Source organism: Argiope bruennichi, chromosome 11 (genome assembly GCF_947563725.1).
Source record: "Argiope bruennichi chromosome 11, qqArgBrue1.1, whole genome shotgun sequence".
In the NCBI taxonomy this organism is placed as follows: Eukaryota; Metazoa; Arthropoda; class Arachnida; order Araneae; family Araneidae; genus Argiope; species Argiope bruennichi.
The window spans coordinates 99,243,089-99,270,625 of record NC_079161.1 but is presented as its reverse complement, the minus strand read 5'-3'; the positions used below and the strand labels follow the sequence as shown (position 1 = coordinate 99,270,625).

The following is a 27,537-nucleotide window of genomic DNA, read 5'->3' as shown; positions in this document are numbered from 1 at the left end:
ATTATTTAAAAATTATTGCATTCTATTCATATTTTATGCAAATTTTTTTAATCTATTGGAATTCTTTTTTTATAAATGAATCCGAACTGATCAAATAAATGTTTCTTTATTTGGTTTGGCAACTCTACACATTTGTGCGCAATTTCTGAATTGAGCAAAATTTGACAATTCTTTTTGAGGTGACCCGCTGTCTAGGCTTTCAAAGTGAGCAAGCTAATTCTCTTTGAAAGAACAATGAGGATGCAGATTTTCTTTACAAGTAGGTTTTGTTTGTCCTTGTTTCGTAAACATTTCTTATTACAAAAATGCTTTAAGCATCTCAAAATTGATAGTGATTTAAATTATAAAGTATCCCAGCATAAATAACGTAACGTTTAAGTCCTTGCTTTTTTTTTTTTTTTTTTTTTTTTTTTTTTGCGCTGTCATTTTATGTTTATTTTTTTATTAATGGATGCTTGTTTTTTCTGCTTTAGACTTTCATATGAAGGTTGTTTTTTCTTTATAAGGTATATTTTCTGAATAAACGTTTAATGAAAAGCGCTTTAATCATTTATGTAATACTAACTTAATCGCGTTTTATACGACGATGCACTTGGGTTTAAAATATAAAGGCCGTACAATCATTATTATCCAAATTAAAATCAAATAGTGCTTAAATCAATTTTGGAACATTATTCTGGAAAGATTCATAATTGATTACCTATTACAAGTTTTATGAAATATTTCACAATTTTAAAATCTTATTATTATTTAGGTTGAGTTTTTTTCCTTGTTAAAATTATTCTTAAATTTAAGTTGTACTTTTATTTTACATTATACACTGAAGCCAACTGTTTAGAAAGTAGTTGCAACAACGATTCTAGCAATTAACAAATGTTTCTGTAATATGTCGTTGAATCAATGAATTGCATATGATGGATTGATTAGCTTTGTTTTCTTGAGATTAAGCAGTGTCCAAATACCTGCTCTGTTTACTTTACCAAACTGCTGCAAGTGTTTTTAAATAATTGATTATCTGACATGGATTTGTTTCATTTTTAACAGATTATTGTCTGAAGTTGAAAAAGATCGAAATTACTGAATCTGAATTTAAGAAACCACCTTTCACATTTATAAATGTCTAATGCACTAGGATAAATATCATGCAAGTTTTTTGTACTATACAACAGCTACTGCAACATTTTCTTTGTGAAACTCAAAAGGCATACAGTGCTACACACATACTTCTGAAATTCAGCTGGCCATTTTACTTTAAAGTGACTTGTTTACATGCAATTTTATTTTAAAGTGTTTTTAGCATAATAAAGTAGTGCTAAGTTGTAAATAAATTCTGACATGCAAAGAAAATAAGCATTTAATTTGGTAGGACAGAAATGATTACTTCTTAAAAATTATATTGTAAAATTTTTTTTGGAACAGTAATAGAAGTAACTTTTTTTGGTATTAAATAACTTCAGAAAAATGTCAAATTCTAACTTAATTTTATTAAAATTTTAAAAAGGAAATCTCTACCTTATGGTGCACACTTGCATTCTTTATATGTGACCTAATTTAGTAGCTCTAGATCTAATGGTATGTCCTGTAAAGTAGTAACAAGCATAAACATTCTGTCTTTTTAATACAGGTAATAAAAGTTGCATCTCATTTACAAATATTTAAATTGTTTTTTGATTAAATGTTAAAGTGTAAGCTCTATATTATCTTTTATAAAGGTTTCTGTCTTATCTATAAATAGTATAGTCTATTAAAATTATATATTTGCTATATGGTATTCTTTTAAGTAGCGCATATTTTTAAATTGTGCTTAAATCATACATATATTTTATTTTTACGGGAAACAAACTGAACAACATGTGGCCAAATTTTATAGTCTCTATCCAAATAAATAATCCTACAGTAAGAAAAAAATGTTTTATTCTTTATGTCATTTTGTTTAAAAATCTAGATTATATTACATTAATTAAATCTAAAGTTTATGATATTTCGTTTCATTCTATTGAAATTTACATTTCTTTCTCCGTGAATTTTATACCATAACTTTTTCCCTTCCTGTTAGTACACTGATAATCTTTTAACCATAATTTCTAAGCAAATAATTTATACACTTGTGCTTGATACAGTAATGTTCCTTATTTTTTTTATATAAATTCTGCCTTTCCTTTTCTTAAAGTATATCTTAGTTTTTTGGGAACAGAAGATTTATATTACTTTTTGCAGTTATACTTTTCTATACGGAAATAAAGCAAAAAATATTTTTTATATAGAATATTTATACCCTCATCCTTATCATTTTGATGAAGAAATGATTTTACTTTTTAAGAACCACTTTATTATTAAGAAACAAATATATTACTAGTTCTAGAGAATAGGTTAAATATATAATAAAACTAACTTATATAAAATTTTATTAGATAATTAAATACTAGTTATCTAACTGCTATTAGACTTGTATCTGTGCAAGAATTTTATTCTTCAGTAAAACCATATTCAATGAATACTTGTTCTTTATCTTCTGCAATTCAATTTTTTATTTGATCTAGAACATTTTTAAATAGACTATAGATCATACTTTTATATAGTGTTCATAAATCTAATATATTCTGTATTTTGTATAGAAACGTAAAAGGACGCATTTCTGTATATATACGTTTCTTTTGATTTTACAAAAATAAATAAAATACCAATAATATATCTAGATATTATAGAAACTGCTTTTTATACAAATCTTTATCTGATCTATAAGATTTTTTGATTATCAAGAGCAATCGATATTTATTGATAATCAAAAGATCAGTCAATTGTCAGTTCACATTTTAGCATATTTTTAATTTAATATGTTAATTATTTTTTAAATATTTTTCTATTTTTTAATAATTTAATGATTTTATTTATTACTACTCGTCTAAAGCGACCAGCTGCTTTACTCGGGATATTTGCTATACTCAATTTTAATTTCATCCCGTATCTGTTTAGATATAAATTTATGTCTATAATTCTTCAAATTATCTAATATTAAAGCCGTGTTTTAATTGCACATTCTCTGCAAAATTTTGCATACAAGTCTTTCTTGTGGTTCATATCAAAAAAATGTCCAATTACATCGTAATGTAAATGTATGAATTATAATAAATAACGATTTTCTCAATTTCATGTTATTATAATTTCATTATTTTATTTATCTTATAAACCACAGATATGATACAGGATCCCTCTTAAAATCCTATATAACAATGTCTCTCTATACGTGTTTAATATCGATGGAATTTGTCAATTACTCAAATTTCAATTAGAATTTTGGTATTTCTCTATTTTTTTCTCACTCGGTTGTCTGAGATATCTTGCATTGTATCTAAAATTAGTGAGGAAAAATAGATACTTTGAATTTCCAGGTGTATTTAATTTCAGCATCCTGAAAAATGTTTCAATTTTTAAAGGTTCTTCGTTTTGAAAACAGATCCTTAGAAGTTATTTAATTCTTTCGAGAAATGCCAAGGATACATTCTTTCCGTTTTTCAAGACGGTGAATATGAAATCAAAAGTATGGTCGTAACCAGAGAAGAATACAAGAGAATAAGGGGAGAATTCTAGGAAGGAATTCAGCACGAGATCCAGAGATGGCAAGAGGTCATTAAGATAATGCTTAATGACTTTTTTCACATTCCCTTTTTTTCTTCTTTTCCAACAATTGATTCTGCAATATATTGATAAATTGGTAATGTTATCCAAAAATGCATTATGAAAAATGAACTGTGAAAAAACTTGTAATTGAAAAAATTTAGTCCTTTATTTTTTTTTTTTTTTTAGTGTTTTAGATGGAGAAATTTATTTTACTTATTAAATATGCATTTGACTCTTTATGGATTTTTTAAAGCAGAATATGCAGATTGGTTCCGATTGATGGAACAGAAGATAAAATTGAAATGTATTTGGTATGGAAAAGATATAGGTATATTGGAGAAGCTACTTTACAAAAATACATGACATTTAACTGTTCTTATTACCGCAAAGTCTCTTTGCTATATTACAACTTGATCATGTTATGCTTCTCTGCTGGTGTCAACATCTTCAGAAAAGTTGCATTCATTGAAATCAAATGGTAATTTATGAAATTTAAGTAAGACTTTTATAATTAATTTTACAAAAATTTATGTAATTTGTTGGTAATGAGAATTTACATTGTCCTTTTTATTTTTTATCAAACCTGAAAGGTATTCTTCCTCTTACATTAGCAGATGTTATGTAAATACAGAAATATTAAAATTTATAAATGCATATTTAAAATTTAATTTTAAATTTGTCCATAAAAATTGTATATTATAATAAAGTAAAAGAGATAGTATGCTTCGAAAATGTTTTTTGCACTTTTGTGATGCATGCATGTGAAATGTACCACTTTTGTGATGCACGCATGTACAAAAGTGCTTAATATTAAATGCATAAAAGTATTTAAAGTGCTTATAATTAAAATGCATAAAAGTATTTAATTTTTGAAGCAATTTCTCATTATGTGGATATTGAAATATTTCATGCATTAACTGAACTATACTTAGTCAAAGTTCAGGGACTGTTAAGAAATTCTTTTTGTTATAGTTGGGGCCAACGTGGCCCGGTGATAAGGTCTCGGGTTTGAAACCGGAGGGTTTCAGACTCAGGACCAGATTCCACCAAAGAACCGTCATCTAAATCTATCTGGTGCACTTTAAATCTGTCTAGAACTGCTGCTAAATCTATTTTATGATAATTTAATAAAAGTGCTATCTGTGCTTAATGTCAGTAATAAAAAAAATAAAGAAAAAATGACCTTTGGCAGCATGCTTCTTGTACTGCAAATGTATATACTGTCGAGTATATAAAATAAAACTTCTTTAATTAGAATGTCATTGCTAATTTCTAGTTTAAATTAAGTGTTAATCGTAAAACTAAAACAAGTTGAGATAACTTTGGCAATATTGCTTATCAGTCCTCAAAAAGGATAATCAAATTTATTAGGACATGCCATTATAATTCCACATGTCATCTAAGGGTCTTCAGTAATATTATGAAAGATATAATACTGTCTAATTTCTTTCTTGCATTCTGTGTTTTTATAAGGGGATTTAAGTAATTACTATTAAAAAATTTTAATTTCTTAATGAGATTTTGCAGTATTAAAGGCATTTTTACCATCTCTGATAAAAAGAACAGGTTGGTTGTAGTTATAGCCCTGCTAATTTCCCTACCTTACATTGTATATCTCTTATGTGAAAACAAGTCTTATAAACAAAACTTATAAATTAAAAGAATGCTTTTCAAAAACAATTAAGACTCTAATAACTAAAAACATGGTGCTTTAAAAAAATAAAAGGTTCAAGATGGTACAGTGTGAATATCTTAATCACACTATATGATTTTGAAAATTGCCATGGTTTTAACTGAAATAAATATGAGGAAACATTCCCATTTTTAATGCATTCAATTAAATATCTCTGAATATGACTGTATTGTATTCATATATAAATGCCTCATTTTAAACGGTAATAATTTCTATACTGTGCAGCAAAACTCTATATTTTGAGCAAATAACTTTTTATATAATGTCAACTTAAATTGTTCCTAACAGTAATATCAAGTTGATCCTTATGCATTCAATATATGAAAGCTGATTGGTCTCATTCTTTTATGCACATGGAAATTCAGAATGTGAGGTGCTGCCTGTGATTTTGTTCTGACTGGAATATGTATGTTGTTAATGATTTCTAGCTTTAAACCATTTGTGTAAAATTTTGCAATATTTCCTATCAGAATTATGACAAAATATTGCTTAAAATATTATACTGTGGCAGATTGGAATGCATGAGGATAGAACCTTATGGTTCACAGTCCAGTAACATGACCATGATACTAAAGCAATTGCTCAGGTAGCGTAGTTGTTAACTGGTTTATAAGCTTTCACCACAGACTCTCCCTCCAGTGAGTCGGAGGTGAGACGAACGATATGACTGAGTGGTGATGTATTTTAGCTGTTGTCTAATAGGCCTGTACCCAGTTGATTAGCGCCAAGCGTTATGGTGAGTAAGTAGTTGCTGCATCAAGTGAGTCTGACTTTGGTTGTGTGTAGATGGCGCCACAACAGCTGTACGAATGTTGAAGTTCATCTTCCGAGGTCATCGATTTGGTGGATTGGAATGCATGAGGATAGAACCTGGGACTTTATGGTTCGCAGTCCAGTATCCACTGAAAGGAGACCCTAATACCGAAGCAATTGCTCGAATAGCGTAGTTGTTAACTGGCTTATAAGCTTTCACCACAATACTATTGTAATTTCACAATATATCAACATGAGTTACGTAACTGAACTGGCGAAAGGCAAAGCAAATCGCACACAGATGCTAGGCGCAAGGCCACCAAACATAACAACAATTGGCAAGATATCACTAAAATTCAATAATATGCTTATAAAATACCTATGTAGTACGAAGGAACTTATGCAAATTAATTAGCTTTCTACACTTTTTTATATACTTAATTAAAAATTGTTATTAAATTTATATTTGTTATTAAATTACTATATTTGTTATTAAATGAACTTGTTGAATTCATAATCCTTTCAAAAATTTAGAGGATTTTTTATATCAGTCTTGTAGGAAAAACAATTTATTTTTCTTTAAGAGAACAATGTTAAATGGTACATAAGTTCATAGGAAACAATTTTTATTAATGATTAAAAAAAACAACAACTTTCTTTTTATTAATAATAAAAATACCTCAGGCTCAGAAAAAATGCTACAATGAAAGATATTTCAAAGGAAACTGCATCCACTGAAAGGAGAATCGAGTGTCTTTTGTTAATTTCATTGTAAAGTTGTTTATTTTCCACAATGTTTTAGCCTTTACGTGTAATGTTATGAAATAATATAAATATTTGTTTATTTTTTGCATTAGTTTTTGTTAATTTTATATCAATTTCTTTTAAAAGGTCCTGCGAAAGATAAAAAGAATTCAAAAGGATATTTGTAAGCGAAATCCTCACTTAAAATCCTTTATGAAATCAGTGGATTTGCTGCACATCACTCTGCTGAGTGTAGTCATAAATGATGCTCAAACATACAAAAGGTAGCATAAAATTTAGTATATTATATCAGTATGCATATTTTATTTATTGTTAATTGTTGAATTTAAATGTATCTTTTCTTTCAGAGCACGAACTGCACTCCAGAATGTCTATAACGAGATATCAGACATGATGTGCAAGGAGCCTCTGCAGCTCGAAATTACTGGGCTGGATAGTTTTTATAATAGAGTAAGTTTAAAAATCAACCCATATTCTGTTACTTCTTATTTAATACTTTTATTTCTAAACTGCAATCTTTTTTCCAAATTTTCATGGAAAGCATAGTTATATCGAATTAAAATAATGAATATAATAGAAGAAAAAATTTTTGAAGTAGGCACTAACATTAATGCTCTCTAAAGGGTAGAATTTTATCACATGCTATAAATGATTTATGCAATCTTGATATCCTTGTTTGTATTTCTATTTCAATTTTCGGGCAGTAATAATTATAATTTCATTTACGTGCTGTAAAAGGGCAATGAAATATTTAATTATTCTAATTTCTAATGGCACATGTTAGATAATTTTATAATTAACACAATATTGTTCATTAATGTTTTGAATAATGTTATGAAATAAGTATGTATACAAATAATGGTTTCAATTCAAGTTCTTTTTATGTAAAAATCTTTTGTATAATTAAATAAAAGATTGTTACATTTTTAATGATACAATTATAAGATATATTTATGATAAGATATCATAAATTTATCTTATCATACATATATCTTATCTTATCTCATCTCGTATTTTCTCGTCTATATCTTCAAATAAACTTATTATTATATATTTTCTGCAGGATTCTATCTTCATTGCCTACAAATTCAAAAGTGCTGGTGACAACAGCACTCTTGAATTGGTATATGATGTGTTGGATGCTCTCTCCAGACGATGCCTAAGCAGAATGTCGCAGAAATTTTTGCAGTCTTCGGTTTGTCTTGAAAATTTGCAAAACATGGTAATTTGAATGACTTAATTTAAGGAGTTGGCAATCTGAAATGGACCTCTTAAGTTTGCATTTAAATAATGAGGTGATGAATTTAGAAGCTACTAAATACATATTTAACACCTAATAATATATTAATTGAAGCAAAATTCTTTGAATATCATTTAGATTTGAGTCGTGAAGAGAATGCCTCATAAAATTTTCAGATCGTGTGTGTGTGTAATATACTTCAAATTGTGATTGTGTGGTAATCAATATTATATTATTTAAAACTTTAAAATAGACTTAAATTACAAAGAGAAATAGATATACAACAAAAATAAAATACATATAGATGCAAAAAAAAAATCGGTTCACGATTTCTGACTGATAGCTGAAAAATGCACATAAGTATTTTTCTATTCTTTTTCAATAAACATCATATTTCTTTAATACAGTTATTGATCTGAAAATTTTACCAGGTATACTTTTCTTTAGAACATGTAAGGGAAATTCTAAAAATTTCATTTAAAATAATTTACTTCTGATTTAATTAAATTATTATTCTTTAGATCATTTTATAGGAACTTTTAATACCGAGATCTTTTAATCTAAGCTTTCTTTCCAGTTAATAGACTCTTATTCGAATGTAAAAAAACCAGTACTAGAACTTCTACTCTTTTATATAGGTGTGAACTTAAAGATTTGTTTTGTATAGCCAGCTCAATAAATTAAGTAGGGAATCCATGAAAAGGTACAATTCAACTCGATTAATAATGAGAATTATTAATAGAGTTGAATTCTAATTACAGAAACTGATTCAATTTTGGAATTCTTCATCCATGCTGGGATGGGACTGGCAATTCTAGAAATAGAAGAAACCAATCCTGGTTCCTTCTACTTCACAAGTGTAAGAACTTGGTATGATTCATGATTTGCAACAGGATGTTCTATTAGATTTTGAACATCTGTATTCCTTTTGAATTGTTAAATTGGAGCTCGTCCATCCTTAAATTGAAATTCTTAATCTTTTTTATTTAATTCTGCATGAACTCTAAAAAGGCGTAACTCTGCACTTTCACATGCTCCGAGCAAAGGGATAAAAATCTGTCAGCTTAAACAAATTCTTTTATATCTAAATGAACACATGTAAAGAAATCCCTATCAGAATTCTCATAGCATAAAAATGGCTAAGAAAAATATTTGTCTGTCTTTTACACTGTTCTGCTCTTGTATCGCTTGGAAACGGACTTGTCTTGCTTTTTGTACATAAGTAATGCCTCCCGGGACGGAATAAAGAAGTTTAAAATTCAAAGTGTATTCTCTCTTCGACCACAAAACTGCTTGAAGAATTATGTGTTTACGTTATATATATTATGAGTTCATTTTATTGATCAAACTGGTCATAATAATTATGCTACATAGTGTATTTAAAAATCAGATTTAATCCTCACTATTATCAATAAATCAATTTTTACTATATAAAATCTTAATTAGACCAATACTTACCTATGGCTCAGTCCTGGACCCAATCAAAGCTGAAGAAAACAAAATAGTCATTTTTGAAAAAATTCTGCTAGCCATTCTTGGTGGGATAGATATCAACAATGTTTATAGAAGATATATCTTTGAGCTATATAAAATCTATAATCAGATATTATAAAGTTCATAAAAATAAATCAGATGAACTAGGTGGCTCATATTTAGAATGGATGATTCCATATTTAAAAAAAAAAAATCTTTTACATAAACCTTTAACAAGTTGGAAAAGGAATAGACCCAAAATGAGTGGAGACAGACTTCCTGGATATCTAGGAAAGAAACTGGCACACAAGTGTCAAAAATAGAATGCGGTAGAACAGAATTCAGAGGAAGGCACTGGCCTAACCTACGTTGTCTAATCAAATATGATGTATAAAAAAGAAAACCAAGTGTGGATTTTTGCTGTTCGTTAAAAACAAAATTTGACCCAAAGTATAATTTTAGTTACGGGACTGCATACCAAAATTTATTTACATAAGAACTTGTGTTTTTGAATTGCTACATTTGCAACAGGTAATCAGTTCTTTCACAGGTTTAGTTCAAAATTTGATACAGATCAATATTTAAAACAGTGTACAAAAGTCTTCTGTTTAAATATTTGTTTTGTAGTTATTTTGTTCGCCTATATTCGGGTGGCCAAGCATATTTCCTGTAAATGGATTTTATTCAAAGCTTGATAGAAATTTACAATTTTAGTTTAAGACCTCGTACCAAATTTCATCCGTATGGCTCAAAACATTTGTTTCCACTCGTGTAATTCCAGAAATTTATTTTTCCGAATCGAGAGGTCTAAAATGAGGACATCTTTTTTTACATTACAATACTTCCTTTTTAAATATTATGTATGTGAGAAAGTGAAAATATTTAGGAAACTAATATTCTGCATTGTGTAAAAGTCTTGCACCAAATGCAACTTAATTGAATTTATGACATTCATTATGTTCAATTAAAGTATATATTATACTTTTAAAAACTAAATTATGGAGAACATTAATTTTTGCTATGGGAAAAATTTAAAAATTAAATAACTGATATTATTTAAAGCGTTAAAATTCAAATAAGAATAAAACCTTTATTATAACATATTATGTATAAGAATATTCTTATATTTAAAATATTAGGCATCATTCTAAGCAATACGGATCGAATTAGTTAGTAAAATGTTATGCATCATGAATTGAATATGTATATAACTGCACAATATTTTTGTTTTAAAACTCCTTCAGATGATTAATGTTTTCATATATTTTTTCAGGTGCTATATGCATGCATCAAAGAAGATGCAAGTTATCACAGATTGTGTCAGATAGCACATTCTGTGAGAAAACATTTTTCTTCATTGAATGTGACGTTTGTAGATAGCAGACCTCTTGTTCCCCACCTAACTATTGGGAAAATAAGTATCCCTTCAGGAGAACTACGGGTAAGTTATTAAAATGATATTTTTATTGTTTGCATAGTGACCTGGTAAGGTATAACTGTCGTAATAACCATAATATAAACGAGCTATGTGCAAGTGTAATCCATCAGGGCCAAATGTCCGCCCACTGGCGTGGTATGGAGGTTTGGAGGTGGGGTGCTAGCTCAGGTGTCACCCTTGTCAACTGACTGCAGTTCAAAATAATGAGGTCCGTTCCCAAATAGCGCTAGTGTTGGTTTAAAATAGGACGTTAATATAGCAAAACTAGATATTATCTCCAAATGATTTTTTTCAAAATGCAGTTTAAATTCTTTATAGGGTAGACCACTGGATTTATAGCAATCAAATTGGCATGTTGTAATATTATAATCATTAGGAAAGAATGTTTTTCAAATTTTAATTATTTATATTTTCAATTAAAATATTTTTTCCCTAAGTAACTTTGGATCATCCTTGCGCCATGTAAAATATAAAAATAATTTTTCATTATGTTAAGTATAAATTACGTGGATAATATTGATTGTTTTAATTACTGCATTTATAAACATAAATGTTTTGATAATGTTACATACATTTTATGTATAATTTAGAAGTTATAATTGTTGCTGATTATTGAAAGAGAGATTATTTAAACTTAAAAACATAATGCTGCAATGTTTTGCACAAGAAGTTAGAATATTCCTTTTAAAAGAAAAAATGTTCAATAAAATTTCTGATGAAGTTTTCATCGGGGGGTTTTCATATTTATCTAATTGCTTCAAGATATAATTTCTAGATCATGTGCATGCCAATACTGCTCTAAATTATTTAAAAATGTTTATTGAAAACATTTGAGAATCTTAATATTTTTAGATTACTTCTCAAGTTACATTAGATAGTATATTATAAATAGTCAGTATGCAAGTTATTAATTTAGCAAATATTTTAATTTTTGAATTTAAGAAAAAGGAAATATATACACATTCTCAATTTGGTTTTTATATGAAGATATCTGCCAGTTTATTTAAAGATCATTTATGAATTACTGAATTCTTACACCCTTCATTGATAAACAAATAGTAAATAGTTCCAAACAAATAGTAAAACCATAGAAAACACATGTTAAAATGTAAAATAAAAAGGTATTAACATTGAAATACAGAAAATAAGATGTACAATGTTAATAAATTTGAGTAAAATACTGCAGTGTAAAAAACAAAATAATGAATCCATGTAAAAAAAATCAAAAGTTTAAAAGTATTAGATACAAGCGTAAAAGCTAATGGTTTTTAAAACATAAAAATGTTTGGATGGTATTTCTCGCCCACCAGGTCTTGTAAAGTTAATGATTTTAAAAAGTGTAAACGAGAGGAATTAAAAGATTGGACATTCAATTAAAATGTGATGTATAGTAAAATCCCAATGACATGAAGGGTACTTTGGTACTGCCTTGTTAAAAATGAGATGTTTATGCCTGTAGTGAGTTAGCCCTATACTGAGGCAAGTTGATTCGTACCTCTTTCATAGAGTGATTAGGCCAGAATTTACAAGTTGGTTTGACTGAATATTGCTTATTTTGAATCTGCAGATCCCATTCTAGTTGCTAATTAGATAACGTGTATTTCACTACAGACTTTTCAACATTGCAGTAAGGAAACCCCTCAGACAAAGAAGCTGGTTGCTGATTTTATCACTGAATCTGCCAGTCTGTTTTCAGAAATGCTGACATGATTGGACTCTCAACAAAAAAATTATGTTAAAACTACTATTTTAAAGTAAATACAAAATGAACAAAATTCTAATCGCAGTGAGATGCACTTCATTATATTGGTGAGAAAGCACCTCCAATGTATTCATGCTATTGGTATTAAAAAGGAATTTATGCTGAGTGGAATACGAAAAAAATTTCATCTACTAATTCAACAGTAAATACGGAGCAACAATTGTGTAGACAGTGACTCGGGGCATTAGATGGAAGTACGATTTCACAACCAACAAGCCCATCTAATTTCAAGCCGTTCATTAAAAAGGGTGTCAAATTAGGGTACCAATAGTCTTTCGTTGTTTTTCAAAAAGTTGACGTTCATTATTTTTGGGCATAAATAAGAAAAACCAAGTTAGGAGTTTGGTTTTACATTGAGAATTCCACCAATGGAAAGTAGCAGGTTAAGTTTCAATGGTTTTTTGTTCTCAAATAAAGACATTACTTCTCCCCACTCTACATTACGATTGTGAATATCGCAATACATGAGATGTTTATTTTCAGGGTTCTATGCATGGGTGCTGCGAACTTCATAATTCGATAAAGAAAACCAAATATGTATTTTGAATGAACTTTTATTAACCATTTGAAAACAAAATTTGAAGCCCAATTATAATTTTAATAATAAGCTCACTTACCAAATCTTATTTATCAAAGTTGTTGCAAAATATTTTGAAGTAATTTGAAAATAACTGAATTACATTTTTTTTTTTTTCTTTGCTAAATGAAATTGCCCTAAAATATGAATATCACAATTAAACTTGCTCATTAATGAAAAAGTTATTAGTTTTTCATAATTTTTTTCAAAATTGTTCTTTTTGGCATACTAATGAAATTCTTTTAAAATGTGCATGTATGTACATCAAATTAGCATTTTGAATTATTTAAATTTATATAGGATTTTTACTTCCTGCTTCCAGATTTTTGATATGGAATCGATCACTCCTGTAACTTATCAAAATTGGGCTATTCTTAATATTTCTATCTTTCAAATAAATGCAAAAAACATTCCTTTCTAAGTGAAGCTTCGAATCCAGGATATAAATTTAACACATCGTGCATTTTGTACATAAACGAAATTTATTAATCTTTATTACTATTACTGTTATTCATTCTATTGGAATTAAATTGTTAAATATATATTACTCTTCATTCAGCAGTTGTAACACAATGCATATTGCTTGAGTTACTTATTTCAAGTATCAAAATCGATACATTTAGCTCATCATTCCGACCCAAAACATTAAGAAATTGGCCTAATTTTTTATAGATTTTTTCATTGAATAATATTTGTTATTGTTAATACAATTCACTTTTCTATCTGATTATAATACTCTATTGAATATTCTCTATAAAGATGAAATTTTATTTGTTGTGAATGTTTCAAATGAAAATATATATTTTCTTGTATAGGTATCAGTTTATTTAAATACAAATTATTTGTTTTTATTTAGGATGGAAGATCATTTCATCCTGTTTCATATGAAGCCTTTAAAAACCAATATATTGGCTTTCATACGATCTCTGGTATACAATTGGTTAGTTCCAGTATTCCCAGAGATCAAACAGGCTACTATGGTGGAGAAACTCTGATCTTCAGTAAGTTTTTATTTAATGCACTTTTTTCCTCCAGTGATATGCTAGAAGTAAAATATTTTGTTAGTAAATAGACAAATCATGTTTACTTTGTCTAATTAATGTTGTAAAAATGAATAAAATTACATTAAATGAAGAAATAAAAATTCATTTAGCAGTTTCTTACAAATATTGGAGAATGGCAGACAAATATTTGATGCACTAGTTTTACAGTTTTAAATTTTTGAAGACGATACATGAAATTAAATGTCCGAAAATAAGCAGATTTCGTACTTTCAATTGAAGAACAATCATTTAATACTGAACTTTTCTGGGCATTAAAACTCGTTGGATTGCATTTGTCCTTTAATGTATTCACTGATGTAGTAGAAATATTTTCACATATATCACTGGCAGTGAAAAGCCAAAAAATATACTTTAGTTTGTACAAAAAGGTTGTATATTATCTTTATAGTTTAGCTTCAATTTTTTAAGAAATCTTTAAACGATTTTAAAAAAACTATAATATGCTTTGACAAAGAAGCTTTTACAAAATAACGTATATTTCACCAACTTCCCAAATAGATCTTAATGCATGATATTGCAGTGAATCAACCAATAGGGCTTCTCAAGAAGTTAGTATGGATGGATGGATGGATCAAATGTAAATTCAAAATTTTTAATGTCAACTTGTTATATGTAATGTCGAAGAAGTTAATATCAATACGTTATGTTAATATAACATTAATATGTAATGTCAAAGAACTTCTGTGCAAAAAAGAATCTAGATCTATGATTCTTGTGGGCTATACATAATCCATTGAGTGCTTGAGTATGAAAACAAATCTATTGAATGGAAAGTAGATGTTATTCTGAAAGCAATACAAAGAATAGTTAAAGATAGTCCAACTAGGCATGCCGGTTTCCTGGAAGTTTTTGGTTCTTAATTCAATTACTATGATTAGTTCACACTCTCCCTATATATATTTATATATCTTATTCAGCATTTCAATCGTTAATAAAATACTTTTTATTCATCCACTCAAGTTCAAATGCATATTTTAAAACTTGTAGTGGATGACACTTGATGTTAATACAGTTGTTTCAAATATTAATTCATTAATTAAATTTAATTTTACTTTTATATGGGAGAAAAAAAATAAAACAATAGATTGCGGTACAATGTTGTCATATTGACTAATAAATCATTTTTGTTGTTAACACTATTTTAAAACTAATAATAATAATTAAAAAAAAACTTGCATCAATGAAGGACATATCAGTAGATATGACCTTTTAATGGACTTCTGATGTAGCTTATTCAGTTCAAAAAATTTCTCTTGTATAAAATATTTAGCAGAATATAAATTTAGGAATAAATACAGTCAGTGGCAAAGCACGTAGATCGTTAGAAAAATTCTATAAAATATTAAAAGGGTTATTATTTAATAAAAAGTAACTAAAATTTTTCTTGGTTGACATAAGTGGGAATCGACTTAATTTTTTTATATATATATTACTTGTTTTCAGTGAAGTTTTCTTTCCATTGTTTAGAAAATATTAGTGTTTCTGAAAACACTCAGTTTTTGACAACATAGAGAAATACAGTTTAAAAGAGAACCTTTTTTCAATCTGCAAGTAATATCATAAATGCTTGTCATGTTAAATCAATTCTAACTAAAATGAGCTTGTATTGCTAATATTCTTTGGCCGTTTCCTTAAAAAAATTCAGATATCAGCCATTGGTGCGTTTCTTATATGAAAATCTTTTTAATTTTTGTTAAACAATTGATGAAAAACATTGTCAAAAGAAGCATAATTGATAAAGCACAAACATTCCATATTTAATAGATTTTGATGTTCCTAAAAATCTAAGCCTGAGAAAAGGTACCAATATTGGAATAGTGACAAGCTACTTAATTACTAATGGAGCTATTGAAACTGCAAAAAGAGGCATTTTAAAAGTGTTTTATATCTGTGAAGAATAGTATAAAAATATTTGAATGCATGCATAAAAATTTTGCCTCAAATATATTTTGACACTAGTACGAGAACAAGAGTTATCTTCAAGAAAATCATGTGAAATTCGGGGCCAGTGTTCTTGAATGAAGACGTTAAAATGCCAATTAACAATAATGAGTTTAAAAGACCACACGTAGAATAATAGGTATGTGAAATTCTACTCAAGAATTAGTGTTTTGTGTTTGTCTTTATGAAAAGAGTGAGAAAAATGATTTATTCTTTATGACTAGGATGCTTTACCCCCTGTTTGCTTTCGCTCGCCAACCCCAATTTTGTCCGATACGATTGTTTGAGATGTTCGTCTGTTGCATTTGGCAAGTTTTTAAGCTTCACTGGCCATTTGCTCAGTGCTTGAACAAATCTTTAATCTTTTTATGATGAGAACATGCATTTTTCAATAGGCCTATTTCCGATTCAAAACTAAACGCCTCGCAATTAAAACATTATTTGCTTATATCTCCAATATCTAAATATAAAATTTTTTTACGTTTTTCCGCCAACTTAGCAGCTTCACTATCAGCTTTTTTCAAATTGCTAGATTCTCCTGTCTCTTTTTTCACCTCTTTTCTTCATTTGAAACGTCCCATTACTGTTTTTAAAAACAATGCAGCTATTGCTCACTTAGATGCTTCAGTTCCTTATCTCACACAAAATGCCGTGTTTTAGTTTGTTAATTATTAATTAGCCAAATTAATTAAGCAAATTAAATTTATCTAAGTTAAATGAATTATTTTTCATAAGCCAATCTCATTTCTAAAAATATTTTAATATATCACAATTAGAAAAAAATGGCCTTTTAAAGGGTTAATAAATGTCAAAAAATTTCAAGTGTTGAATAGGGATGACGAATATTTTACGAGTGGTTATTACGTAACCAGTATCATAAAGTCACAAATACCAGTGATCAATACTTTTCAAAGAGGGCAGTGATTCAAATCTTTGATACGATCTTACTGATTATATTTCGATTACAGGTTTTGGATCACGATAGGAAGTAACAATCGATGCGATCTGTTCAATGGCAGCTCTCGAACCAAACAGAAAAGGAGAAATCTGTGAATGGCTTGGAGATTCTCTATTTGGTTTCCAAATGGAGAACACGTGTGAGGATGGAACTCCGTCTTTGACGGGCAGGAGCTGCTTTTGCGGGTGATTTCACCGAAGAAGCCAATGAAATCCAGAGAACAGACCCCCCGGACTGGTCCTTTTCAGGACCATTGCGGAAAGGGGGATCAAGGCTCTTCATCTGAAGAGGAACTAATGGATGCCCAACCGTTCCAAGCCACCAACAGTAAAGTTAAAGACCAAAGATCCAACGAAACCATGAAAGAACAGAGGCCGACATCTCCATCGATTCAAGTTACGGACGAATTTATTGCGGAGCATAGCCTGGTAGTGACCCAGGCAATATCACTGAAAGAAAACTTGGGGAACTGGGCACAAGCCCTAGCATCAGCAAAGTCCGAGAAAACGGCATACCCAAGTAAAGGAGATTGTTCAAACAGCCGCTTTCCTGTGCAATCTCTTGATTAAGTTAGGATCCCCCTTCTCAAATTACCAGAAAATGTGAGGAAATTAAATTTAATCTGTGAAAGGGTTATGATTAAAATCACCCCTAGCGCAACCTCAAATGTAGTTAAAAATAATGAAAAATCTAATGTAAAAACCTCTTCTAAAAGGAAAATTGATCTTGGTGGCAATGCAATTAACAAAAATTTAACTACGCCGAAAGGCAGTCCTGTGAAAGAAAAAAAAGAGTAGCTGATGAGGATGGCTTCATAGCTCCGACTGAGCACCTCATCAGAAAAGTAAAAAATTTAAAAATAAATGATGAAAAAGTTAAGGTGGAAATCAAAATTAAAAAAACTTACCGAAGGAATAGAAGAGGTTGTGCTAAACAGCGAGGTCGATGCCGATCTTCCTGCACAACCAAAACGAAGAGTGCCGCCCTTCTTTGTAACCCCCCAGAGCAGACTTTAGTTATGCTCAATATTTTAAAACTTGTGGCTCCTTCCCTACGCTCAGTAATGAGCAACAAATTCTTAAAATTAACTGTTGAAACCGAGGAAGAGCACCGGAGCCTTTCCCATCTCCTCGAAGCTCAGGGTGCTGAGTTTGAAACCTTTATGTTAAAAACAGATAGGCCCATAAAGATCGTACTTAGAGGACTTTTTTCCTGCACTCCAGTTGAGAAAATTAAAGAGGAATTAAAAAAAGGAAGGGTTTGCAGTTGTTAATTTAACTCGACTGTCTAAATTTCAGACCAAGTCACCAATGCCGTTATTTTAGGCAAAGATTGCAAACGACCGTCTGTCACAAACGGTCTATACTCTCACTGAAATATTTGGCACGAAAATTTCAGTGGAGCGTTACAGAGGATTCTCAATGATGTCCGGGCTTCTTCCACTGCTCTTAACCATGTAAACTACCAATAAAATGCGTAAAATGTGCAGGGCCTCACAGGGCTAAGGATTTGCACGCTAGCCTATGAGGATAAGCTTACATGTGCTAATTGTGCAGGTGATCACGCGGCGAACTGGCGCCAATGCCCCCAATTTCCCTAAACTAAGTGGTCGAAACAACACCACTAGTAATTACCTGAAAAACCACCCCTCTAATAAATCCATATGGGACCCAGGACGCATCGACCTCCAAAAAATTTCAGAAAAGTGGAAGAAAACGTATCGTTTTCAAAAAATTCTGACAAATTCAGAGTCAGAATTTCCTTTATTAGAGACCCCAGTGGGGAGCGAAACAATCTCGCCACCTGCTAAAACTCCTATTCCAAATCAGTCGGTCCCAGTGGATGCGATTAATACCAAAATTTTTACCGACATCTTTTCAGGTCTAGCTATGCTCGTGAGAGAAGATTGGTGCGAAGCGCCTCCTCTACTCCAAGCTTATAAAAAAGCTTTACCAGCAATTCGTGATGCATCCCACGTTGCTCTGATATGGCGTATTTTCTTTTCAACGAATACGTCAGTCTTACTTACGGTCCCCAACATTAACGTTCAATCGTAACAACTCAATTAACTTGCATAATCTCCAAGTTTGCACCTGGAAAGCAAATAGTTTGCGTCCCAGGATCGCCGAGGTAAGGCTTTATTTTAGATTTACATTAGATTAGATATTTCGATTGTTTTTAATTACATAAAAAAATATAATTTTATTAGTAAGCTTTAAAATATTAACTTACCTAAGAGTAATTATTCTTAAAAAGAACTAACGGGGGGGGGGAACTATAGTCATAAAATTCAGCATTCAATACTATTTAAATAATATGCAATTTTTCAAAAACACTGCCATAGTCACTTGTCAAAATGTATCCTTCGGATAAAAAAAGGGGGGGATATGGAAAAGGAAAGAATAAAGCGGCACCAAACGAATTAAAAAGTGATGTTAATTATGCAAATACAATAATTCCATTGAAAATACCAATTAAAATTTTAATATAAGAAATAACATTATATAACTAAGAAGATTTGGAGAAAATAATTCAAAATAATATCTTTAAAAAAAATCAGAAGTTTTTAATAATTGATCGGCTAGCTTAATATTTACTAAACAGTGTCAACGTTATCGGCAGACATCACGAAATGCGCAGAACGGTTTGTTTGGTACCTGACGCGTGACCGTGAATTGACCCCATTACCGGATTTATAAAAATGATAGATCCGGCGATAGGAATAATTTTCAGTGCATTTACGGAGGTACTTGTATTTATGTGAAATCAATAATTGATCATCACGTCATCCCCACTTCCGTTTTAGAAAGGATGGACGCGACAATTATTGAGGTTAGATTAGGAAATTCCCCCCCCCCATCAAAAATGTGTCGGCATATGTTCGATCTGGGAGTTCGTACATGTTCAATCTGGAGGATTTGGGAAAACTTTTAAATTTAGGCCCAAGCGTCATCATTGCGGGCGATATGAACGCAGGTCATGTCGCTTGGAACAACTACAAAACGAGGTATGGAATCCAATTATTTAATTTTCTTACAACGCAGGGCGGAATCAATGTTTTGGCGCCCCACTCCCCAACCCACATTAATCAAGTTAGCTCTAATGATTCCGTCATAGATTTCGCAATATTAAAGCGAATTCCTTTCCACTCTCAAATTAGAGTGCTAAATTGTTTAGATTCTGATCATCTTCCAGTAGTTTTGACTTTTAATACTGGAACCTTTTCTCTAAATTCACCAGCACAATTCTCCACCAACTGGGAGAACTTTCGGCATACCTTAAATTCAACGCCCCCCCCCCTTCAAAATTAATAGCAATGATGACGCAGAATTTGCAGTTGGTAGTCTAGGAAAAATTCTAACAGAGGCACTCGCAGAAGTCTCAAAACCAAAATTTAATAAACCTCCAGAGAAGCTTAGGAATCCAAAACAACATTAAACTGCGAAACTACCTGCGAAGAGTTGGCAACGTCCTGGCGACCCCAAAGTGGGAACGGAACTTCGCAGAACCCAGGATGCGATAAAAGGGTTAAAACTAGGTCACTTTGAGCAACGGCGAGTTGAACAGCTAGAAAACCTAGACACACAGGGCCTCTGGCGCCGCTCTTTTTTCCGAAAACCATTCTCCCCGATTCCCCCCCCAAGAGGGGGAACTCGCCCTTGCTCCTATTGAAAAGGCGGAAGTTTTTCGCACCCCACGCGGACGCGTGGCTATTGACCCCCCCCCCCCCCCCCCCGACGAAATACGTCACAGATCAGCTGGAGAGCTTTTTGACACTTGAATATGTAAACAATCTCGAACCCGTTCGGCCAACGTAGATCATAGAATTTATGAAAAACGTCAAGCCGAATAAATCGCCAGGATTGGATTTAATTACAAATCGCATGATTAACAACCTCCCTAGATTTATTTTATATTTAACTTTTTTAATACACAAACTAATGGAACTGTGTTATTTCCCCGATTGCTGGAAAACGGCTGTTGTTGTCCCTATTCCAAAACCAAACCGATTTGACTTTGCCTCAAAATTTCCGTCCCATCTCGCTACTTAGTAGCTTGAGCAAAGTGTACGAATCTGTGCTTCTCAAATGCCTGAATCAATTTTTCAGCGAAGAAAATATTTTTGAACAATTTGGATTTAGGAAAAATCTGTCGACGAATCACCAGCTAACCCGTGTTACAGAATTGATTCACAGTGGCTTTGTGAAGTCCCAAACCACAGGTGCACATTTTCTGAACGTAGCCAAGGCTTTTGATAAAATTTGGCACGAAGGGCTTTTATTCAAGTGCCTGCGACTTGGATTTTCGGCGCAATTTGTCAATTTTACGCTCGTACCTACATTCTCGTAATCTTCGGGTGCGAGTAAACGATGCAATTTCATCCCCCATACCAATCCTGAGCGGTTGTGCGCAAGGTAGTTCACTCTTTCCATCTCTTTAACATTTATGTTAACGATCTACGTAGAGCTAGTAATTGTCACTTAGCAATTTTTGCAGACGATACCGTCATTCTCACACAGCATAGGGATCCAAACATAGTCATAGCAAACATACAACAGTACATGACCGTTTTACAGTGCTAGCTCATCGGCTGGAAAATAAGTCAACCCAAGTGAACGCGTGCCTCCTATTTACTAAAAAACTGGTAATGCCCGACTCAGCCCCTATCCAAATTTTCGGCCAACCCGTCCCCTTCGTAAATGAATATAAATACCTAGGGTTAGTTTTAGACTCTAAATTAAGCTTTAATAATCATATTAAAGCAGTCCTTTGCAAAGCTACTAGAATGAGTGTTAAACTCAACAGCTTAATTTCTCCTAGGAGCAAGCTATCGATTATGCTCAAGCTTCTGCTCTACAAATCTATTTTAAGACCAATTTTAATGCACGGCTCCCAAATTTGGGGGGTGACTTCCGCCACTAACATTAACTCCTTAACCGCTGGTGTTGCATTGACGCAACGGTCAATATAAATAAATATAATGAAATAGCAATTAAACAAATTTGTGAATAAATTACAGTTTTATGTTAAAGAATAGCACTACGAACAAATCAGTGAAAAAATTGACTTAAATAAATTATTTTACACCTAATAATCGATGTTTTACTTTAAACATTTTTTTTGTTTAAATTTCCAAACTCATTTTTTCTTAGAAAAAATAAAAATTAAAAACAAATTGGGGATTGGTTGTGAAATACATTAGCCAAGGTCACTCTTTGTCAGTACATTCCACAAAGCAGGTGTTTCTGCGGGGGTGGAGGGGAAAGTAAAAACATGTGTTGCGTTCGCGCAACGTCAGCGGATAGGGGGTAGACTGTTATCCTTCTTGAAAGATTTCATGTAGAAACTTTTTTTATCCTCTGTGGTTTAAAATGCGTAGAACAAGATATCTTATGTTAGAAGAAGCTTTGGAAAAAATTTTCGAACAAAATTCCGATGACGAAGATGCAGATGAGACTCATATTGTTGTCGTACCTCCAAAAACAGCAGATGCTAGTGATGAAGAAGGTAATGGAAAATATTTTAAATAACGATAATGAAGTTTTACCTAGAGATACTGCAGGGGAAGTTGAAGTTCATGTAAAGAAGTTAGATCCTTTCAAAGGTTTTGCTTTAAAAAAAATGGAAAAAGGAAGAATTACGATGGACAAAAAAGGAACCACTTGCTAGGCCTCAACCAAAAAAATAAAGAAAAGGTTTCGAATGATCGTTTCATCGTTGAGTTCGAAGTATTTTTAAAATAAAACTTGAATCCGTTAACCAATCGACAAAATTATTGCTGAGTCTCGAAGAAGTGGTTGAGCCCCAAAAAGGGTGATGTAAATTAAAGTCACCAAAGAAGAACGTTGGTTGAGAAAGTGTGTTAAAAAATTTCCACGTCAAAACCTGTAGGAGCGTAAATGCTAACTATACAAAAGTTTAGAGAATCTGTAATGATTTTAACGGTGAGGATTTTCACGTCCGAATTTTGTGGTACATCGGAAGGGATTGTTTATGCCGACAAATGTTCGGGGATTCTAATTAAAAGGCCCCATCCCAGTCTGTCTTCCCTGTGAGATCTAAACTTTTTTTTATAGAAACGAAGATCTTCTTCAGCATAAAGTTTCTTTAAAAAAATCCAGAAATCTGAAATTGAGAGGGGAGGGGGGTGAATGCCAACTCAGATTTTTTAATTCGTAATACTACGGCAATTCCACTGAACAAAACGCATCCTAATAGATTTAACCAACAGAAAATAAAAAACAATCTCAAACTGCAAGAGGTCAACCAAACACCGGGGGGACACACACAAAAATCGCAAGCATTTGGGAAAGATAAAACTGAAGCAGCGCTTTGCAAAGGAGAGAAACAAATGACAAGCAGTAAAGCGAAAAAGGAACAGAAAACAGCAAAAAGGAAACAGCGCAAAAAAAAAAAAAAAAAAAAAAATTAATTATCAGAAGTCCCGGCAGGGCTACCAGCATCCCATTACATGGGTTGACTAGTAGAACTAGCGAAATTCTTCGAAACATTAAGTAAAACTTTTTTCTTCCTGGTTAGAGATTTAATTTTTTCACCTTTGTCGATCACATGAATTAACTGTTGCACCGTAGACTCGATCGTCTTTTGAAATACTTCCAATAGCGCATTCAAATGTTGTTCCATCTCTTTATTGATGTTTTGGATGATGGATTCCATTTTGTCGTTTAAAGATTTTTCAAAGTCTATGGGTTCCGTGTTCGATCTAATAAGTCGCATAAGTTGTATTTCATGATGCATTACATATGCGTTCGTGCTTCCCCCGTAGTGATGTGGTTACGACATTTTAGATGCAAAATTTGTTACTCTTTAGCATACAAGGGACATGCTTTAGATGTTGCTGCATGCGAACCTTGACAATTAATGCATTTAACTGGGTTTTGACAATTCCCGATGTGTTCTGTTCCACATAATTGGCGAACTTGGTCTTTCGAACCTATCCTAGATGGGCGTAGGAAACTAACATTTTGAACACTGTCTAGGCCGATCGATAAAAGGTCGAATTTTCTGGATTGTAAGCCAGAGTTTAACTGAAACTGGAAGGGAAGTACCCAGAATTGTTACGAGAATTGGGGAAATTTGCTGCGTCGAATTTTATTTGACAAAACGTCTCATCTCTCGGATTTCAATATCATTAAATTTTCGCACTTCGTCTGCAACTTCTTTGAGTGGAACACATGTGGGCATATCAATAAGCAGAAATCTAGTAGCAACTCCCTCCGAAATAACGTTTGAAGTAACCTTAGTATCGTTAATCTGTTCTAAGCTAAGAAGTTGTTTTGCGCATCCCGTATCCTTTGTAATAAAAATTGGTTTCCCTTGTCGGGTAAATTTCATGTTCGTGATATTTGAGTGCCTGTCGATATTTTACTTTATGAAAGTTTGCATCACAATCGGCTTTGTGCGCGGTATTTGAGAAGGAGCATTCGCATTAGAAAAAATAACGTTAATTTCCTCGTAATGTTTCTGACCTAAATTGAGCACAATGTCCTTGGCAGGTTTTTCATTCAAAAAATAAGTATCAATAATTTGAGGTTTCGTGTTGATGGGGAAAGGTTCAGAATTCAGTTGAAAGGACTCATCACTAAAGTCTTGCCCTGACACAAATGTGTGACTCAGCTTGCTATAAAAAAATCCACAAAATATAAAGGAACAATCTTACCTCGGACAACTTGATTTAAGCAGAGTAGAAATACGAGGAAAACCAAACTGTCCCTAAACTTGAGGATAAGATAATAATAATAAAACCACCGTAAAGTAATCTTAAATGCAACTTCGCTTTCTAAAACGTTTTCCAGCCATGAGATGAAAAGGGTAAACAAACTAGAAAGTTATTCATTAGTGTTGCCACAACAATGCGTTTAAAAGTAGAATGAACAAATAAGTGTTTTAATTTCATTTGCCGTTAATTAAAGCTGTACTTTTTCTGTCGCCATATCATTGTCAAATACAATATAATTGCTTACTACAATGTTATAATAGTTTTCATTAAATATTTCAAACAATACTGCCAAAACAAACCTCAAATGTCTTGAACCAGGTAACTCTATCTACCAATCACAAAGTGAATAAAATGCAATATTTGCATAAATTTTTTATGTAATATATATTGTGTAGCCTTGATAATTGTTCTAGTGATTTATTTTAAGTGGCTAATCAATAAATTTTGCTTTATGTAATTACTAGTTGCCTTTGACGACCAAGCGGGAATATTGGTTTTATTTAATTTCTATTAAATCCTTTAGATAGAGTGATGTAAAGTTTATGTAATTTCTTTCATATAGAAGACAGAATAAAGATGGGAGTAGCAAGATCATGTTTTGAAGACAAGCAGATTGAGGATATTGGGACTCTGGTGGCGCTTCAGACGACTTGTGGTTCAAGATGGCTGTCAAATTCGTCAGCATGCAGTGCATACCGTGCAGCGCTTCCTTCCATTAATAGATGAAGACACGAGATATTGTGATGAATAAAATAAATGTAGCACTGAGGACACTTCCTTGCAGATCTCCCTCAGCTTGGTTGAAAAAATCGGAATAAAAAGTGGCACGAATACGAAAGATTCGATTCAATAAAATGTTTTGTAAAAAAATATTGTCAAGTTTCCTTTAAGCCCAAAAATAAAAACGTAGAAAGTATGCCATAGCGCTATGCATGGTCATATGCTTTTTTTATGTCAAAGAAAATGGAGACAAAATAGTTCCACTTAACAAATGCGTAGCGTATCTGAGCTTCCAGTAGAACAAGGTTGTCAAAATTATAGCGACCTCTACGGAAACCATTCTGCAACGGGAGATGCATCCTAGTATTGGGACTTTTCCGTTCAGGACACTTCCGCAAGGGTCATAAACATCTAATAAATCATTCGTAGCTCATTGGATAAAAGAGCTAGTCTAGGTTTGTAAAATCATATTGGCTGTTGGCAAGAACTTAACATAAACCTACTTCTGGCATTTCAAGATTATTTCTTTTGCAACGATTCCCTTCTTACAGATCATTCCAATATCACTAACCCATTTAATTGTAATATGGGGTTACATTTAAATTTATGGAAATTAATTAATTTTAAATAAGTTAAGATTAAGGAACAACTTTCTTTAAAAATGCTCATATTTAAGTATTATTTTTCAGTGTTTTGAACTTATTGACTTAAACAAGCGAATCAAGAAGAAATAAGGCAAAAACTGATGAAGCAAAACCCTTTCGATTAATGAAAATCGTTATATTCATGTAAAGTTTACTATCCGAAAGATAGAAGAAATTATTATAAGTTTTTTGGCATATTCTTTGAATAAAGCATTCACTTTCCATTATTCAACGGGTCGGGTTTCTTTCACCATTGTGGTGAAAAGCTTACAAGCCAGATAACAGCTACGAAATATGGGTAATTGCTTTTGTCTGGTGGTCTTGTTATTCGGCTGCGAACCACAAGGTCCCAGGTTCTATCTTCGACCCTTCCCAATCCGCTATATTGGTGACCTCGGACGATGAACTTTCAACCTTCGTACAGCTGTTATGGCGCCATCTACCCACAGCAAACCAAAGTCGTCAGACTCACTTGGCGCAATAGCATCAGCAACCACTCACCCACACACGCTCGCCATAACGCTTGGCGCTGTTCAAATGGGTACAGGCACATTAGACTCAACAGCTAATACATCACCACTCAACATCCATATCGTTCGTCTCGCCTCCGATTCGCTGGAGGGAGAGTACTGGGGTGAAAAGCTTACAAGCCAGATAACAGCTACGAAACGCGGGCAATTGCTTTTTCTGGTGGTCTTGTTACTCGGCTGCAAACCACAAGATCCTAGGTTCTATTCTAGCTCATACCAATCCACTACACCATATGCTCACAGGTTGAGTGTCATAGTAATATTCATAATGAATAGAAAATATTAAAAACTATTGCAATAACGTTGCTTAAAATTCTATCTCCATTTTAGTTTAAAATACTTTATTGAGGAGGATATTAATATCGGGTTATACTTAAAAATAAACGAGACCAATGGAAAAGAGAAAGCATTTTGAAATTTAAGATCACGTACCATCGATCATTCATCCAAGTTTTTCATTTTTTTGCCATCTCGTTCATATACATGGGAATGTACAAATGAGCAGATGTTAGCTCTTTGAAAGATTTGGTCTAAAATCTCATGAACACGGTTTATGATGATAAAACCATAGTATAAATTTTATTTATCTAGCTGTTCGCGTTTTTACTTTCTCTTATACA

General features: G+C 31.7%; 2 protein-coding genes across 3 annotated transcripts in view; one reads left to right on the top strand and one right to left on the bottom strand.

Annotated features, from left to right (window-relative positions):
- LOC129957067 (uncharacterized) overlaps positions 1 to 27,537 on the bottom strand; it is a 60,158-nt gene that overhangs the window by 16,800 nt on the left and 15,821 nt on the right. The window contains exon 2 of one of the 2 annotated variants that reach the window (XM_056069203.1): positions 1,513 to 1,579. The exons of the other annotated variant lie outside the window; for it this stretch is intronic. Within the exon in view, the coding sequence (XP_055925178.1) occupies positions 1,513 to 1,532 (20 nt within the window). The 5' untranslated portion in view covers positions 1,533 to 1,579. The remainder of the gene's footprint in view (positions 1 to 1,512; positions 1,580 to 27,537) is intronic. 2 annotated transcript variants of the gene reach the window in all.
- LOC129957066 (uncharacterized) lies at positions 185 to 25,841 on the top strand. Its single transcript, XM_056069202.1, has 7 exons — positions 185 to 259; positions 6,956 to 7,092; positions 7,177 to 7,279; positions 7,893 to 8,051; positions 10,816 to 10,983; positions 14,176 to 14,320; positions 25,586 to 25,841. Exons 2-7 carry the CDS (start codon positions 7,022 to 7,024, stop codon positions 25,747 to 25,749), a joined length of 810 nt encoding a protein of 269 aa, XP_055925177.1. The 5' UTR covers positions 185 to 259; positions 6,956 to 7,021; the 3' UTR covers positions 25,750 to 25,841.

Coding starts and splice junctions, on each gene's coding strand:
- LOC129957066 (XM_056069202.1), top strand. CDS start 7,022: ATGAAATCAGTGGATTTGCTGCACATCACTCTGCTGAGTGTAGTCATA. Junction 8,052..10,815: donor TTGAAAATTTGCAAAACATG/GTAATTTGAATG, acceptor ATATTTTTTCAG/GTGCTATATGCATGCATCAA. Junction 14,321..25,585: donor TGGAGAAACTCTGATCTTCA/GTAAGTTTTTAT, acceptor TCTTTCATATAG/AAGACAGAATAAAGATGGGA.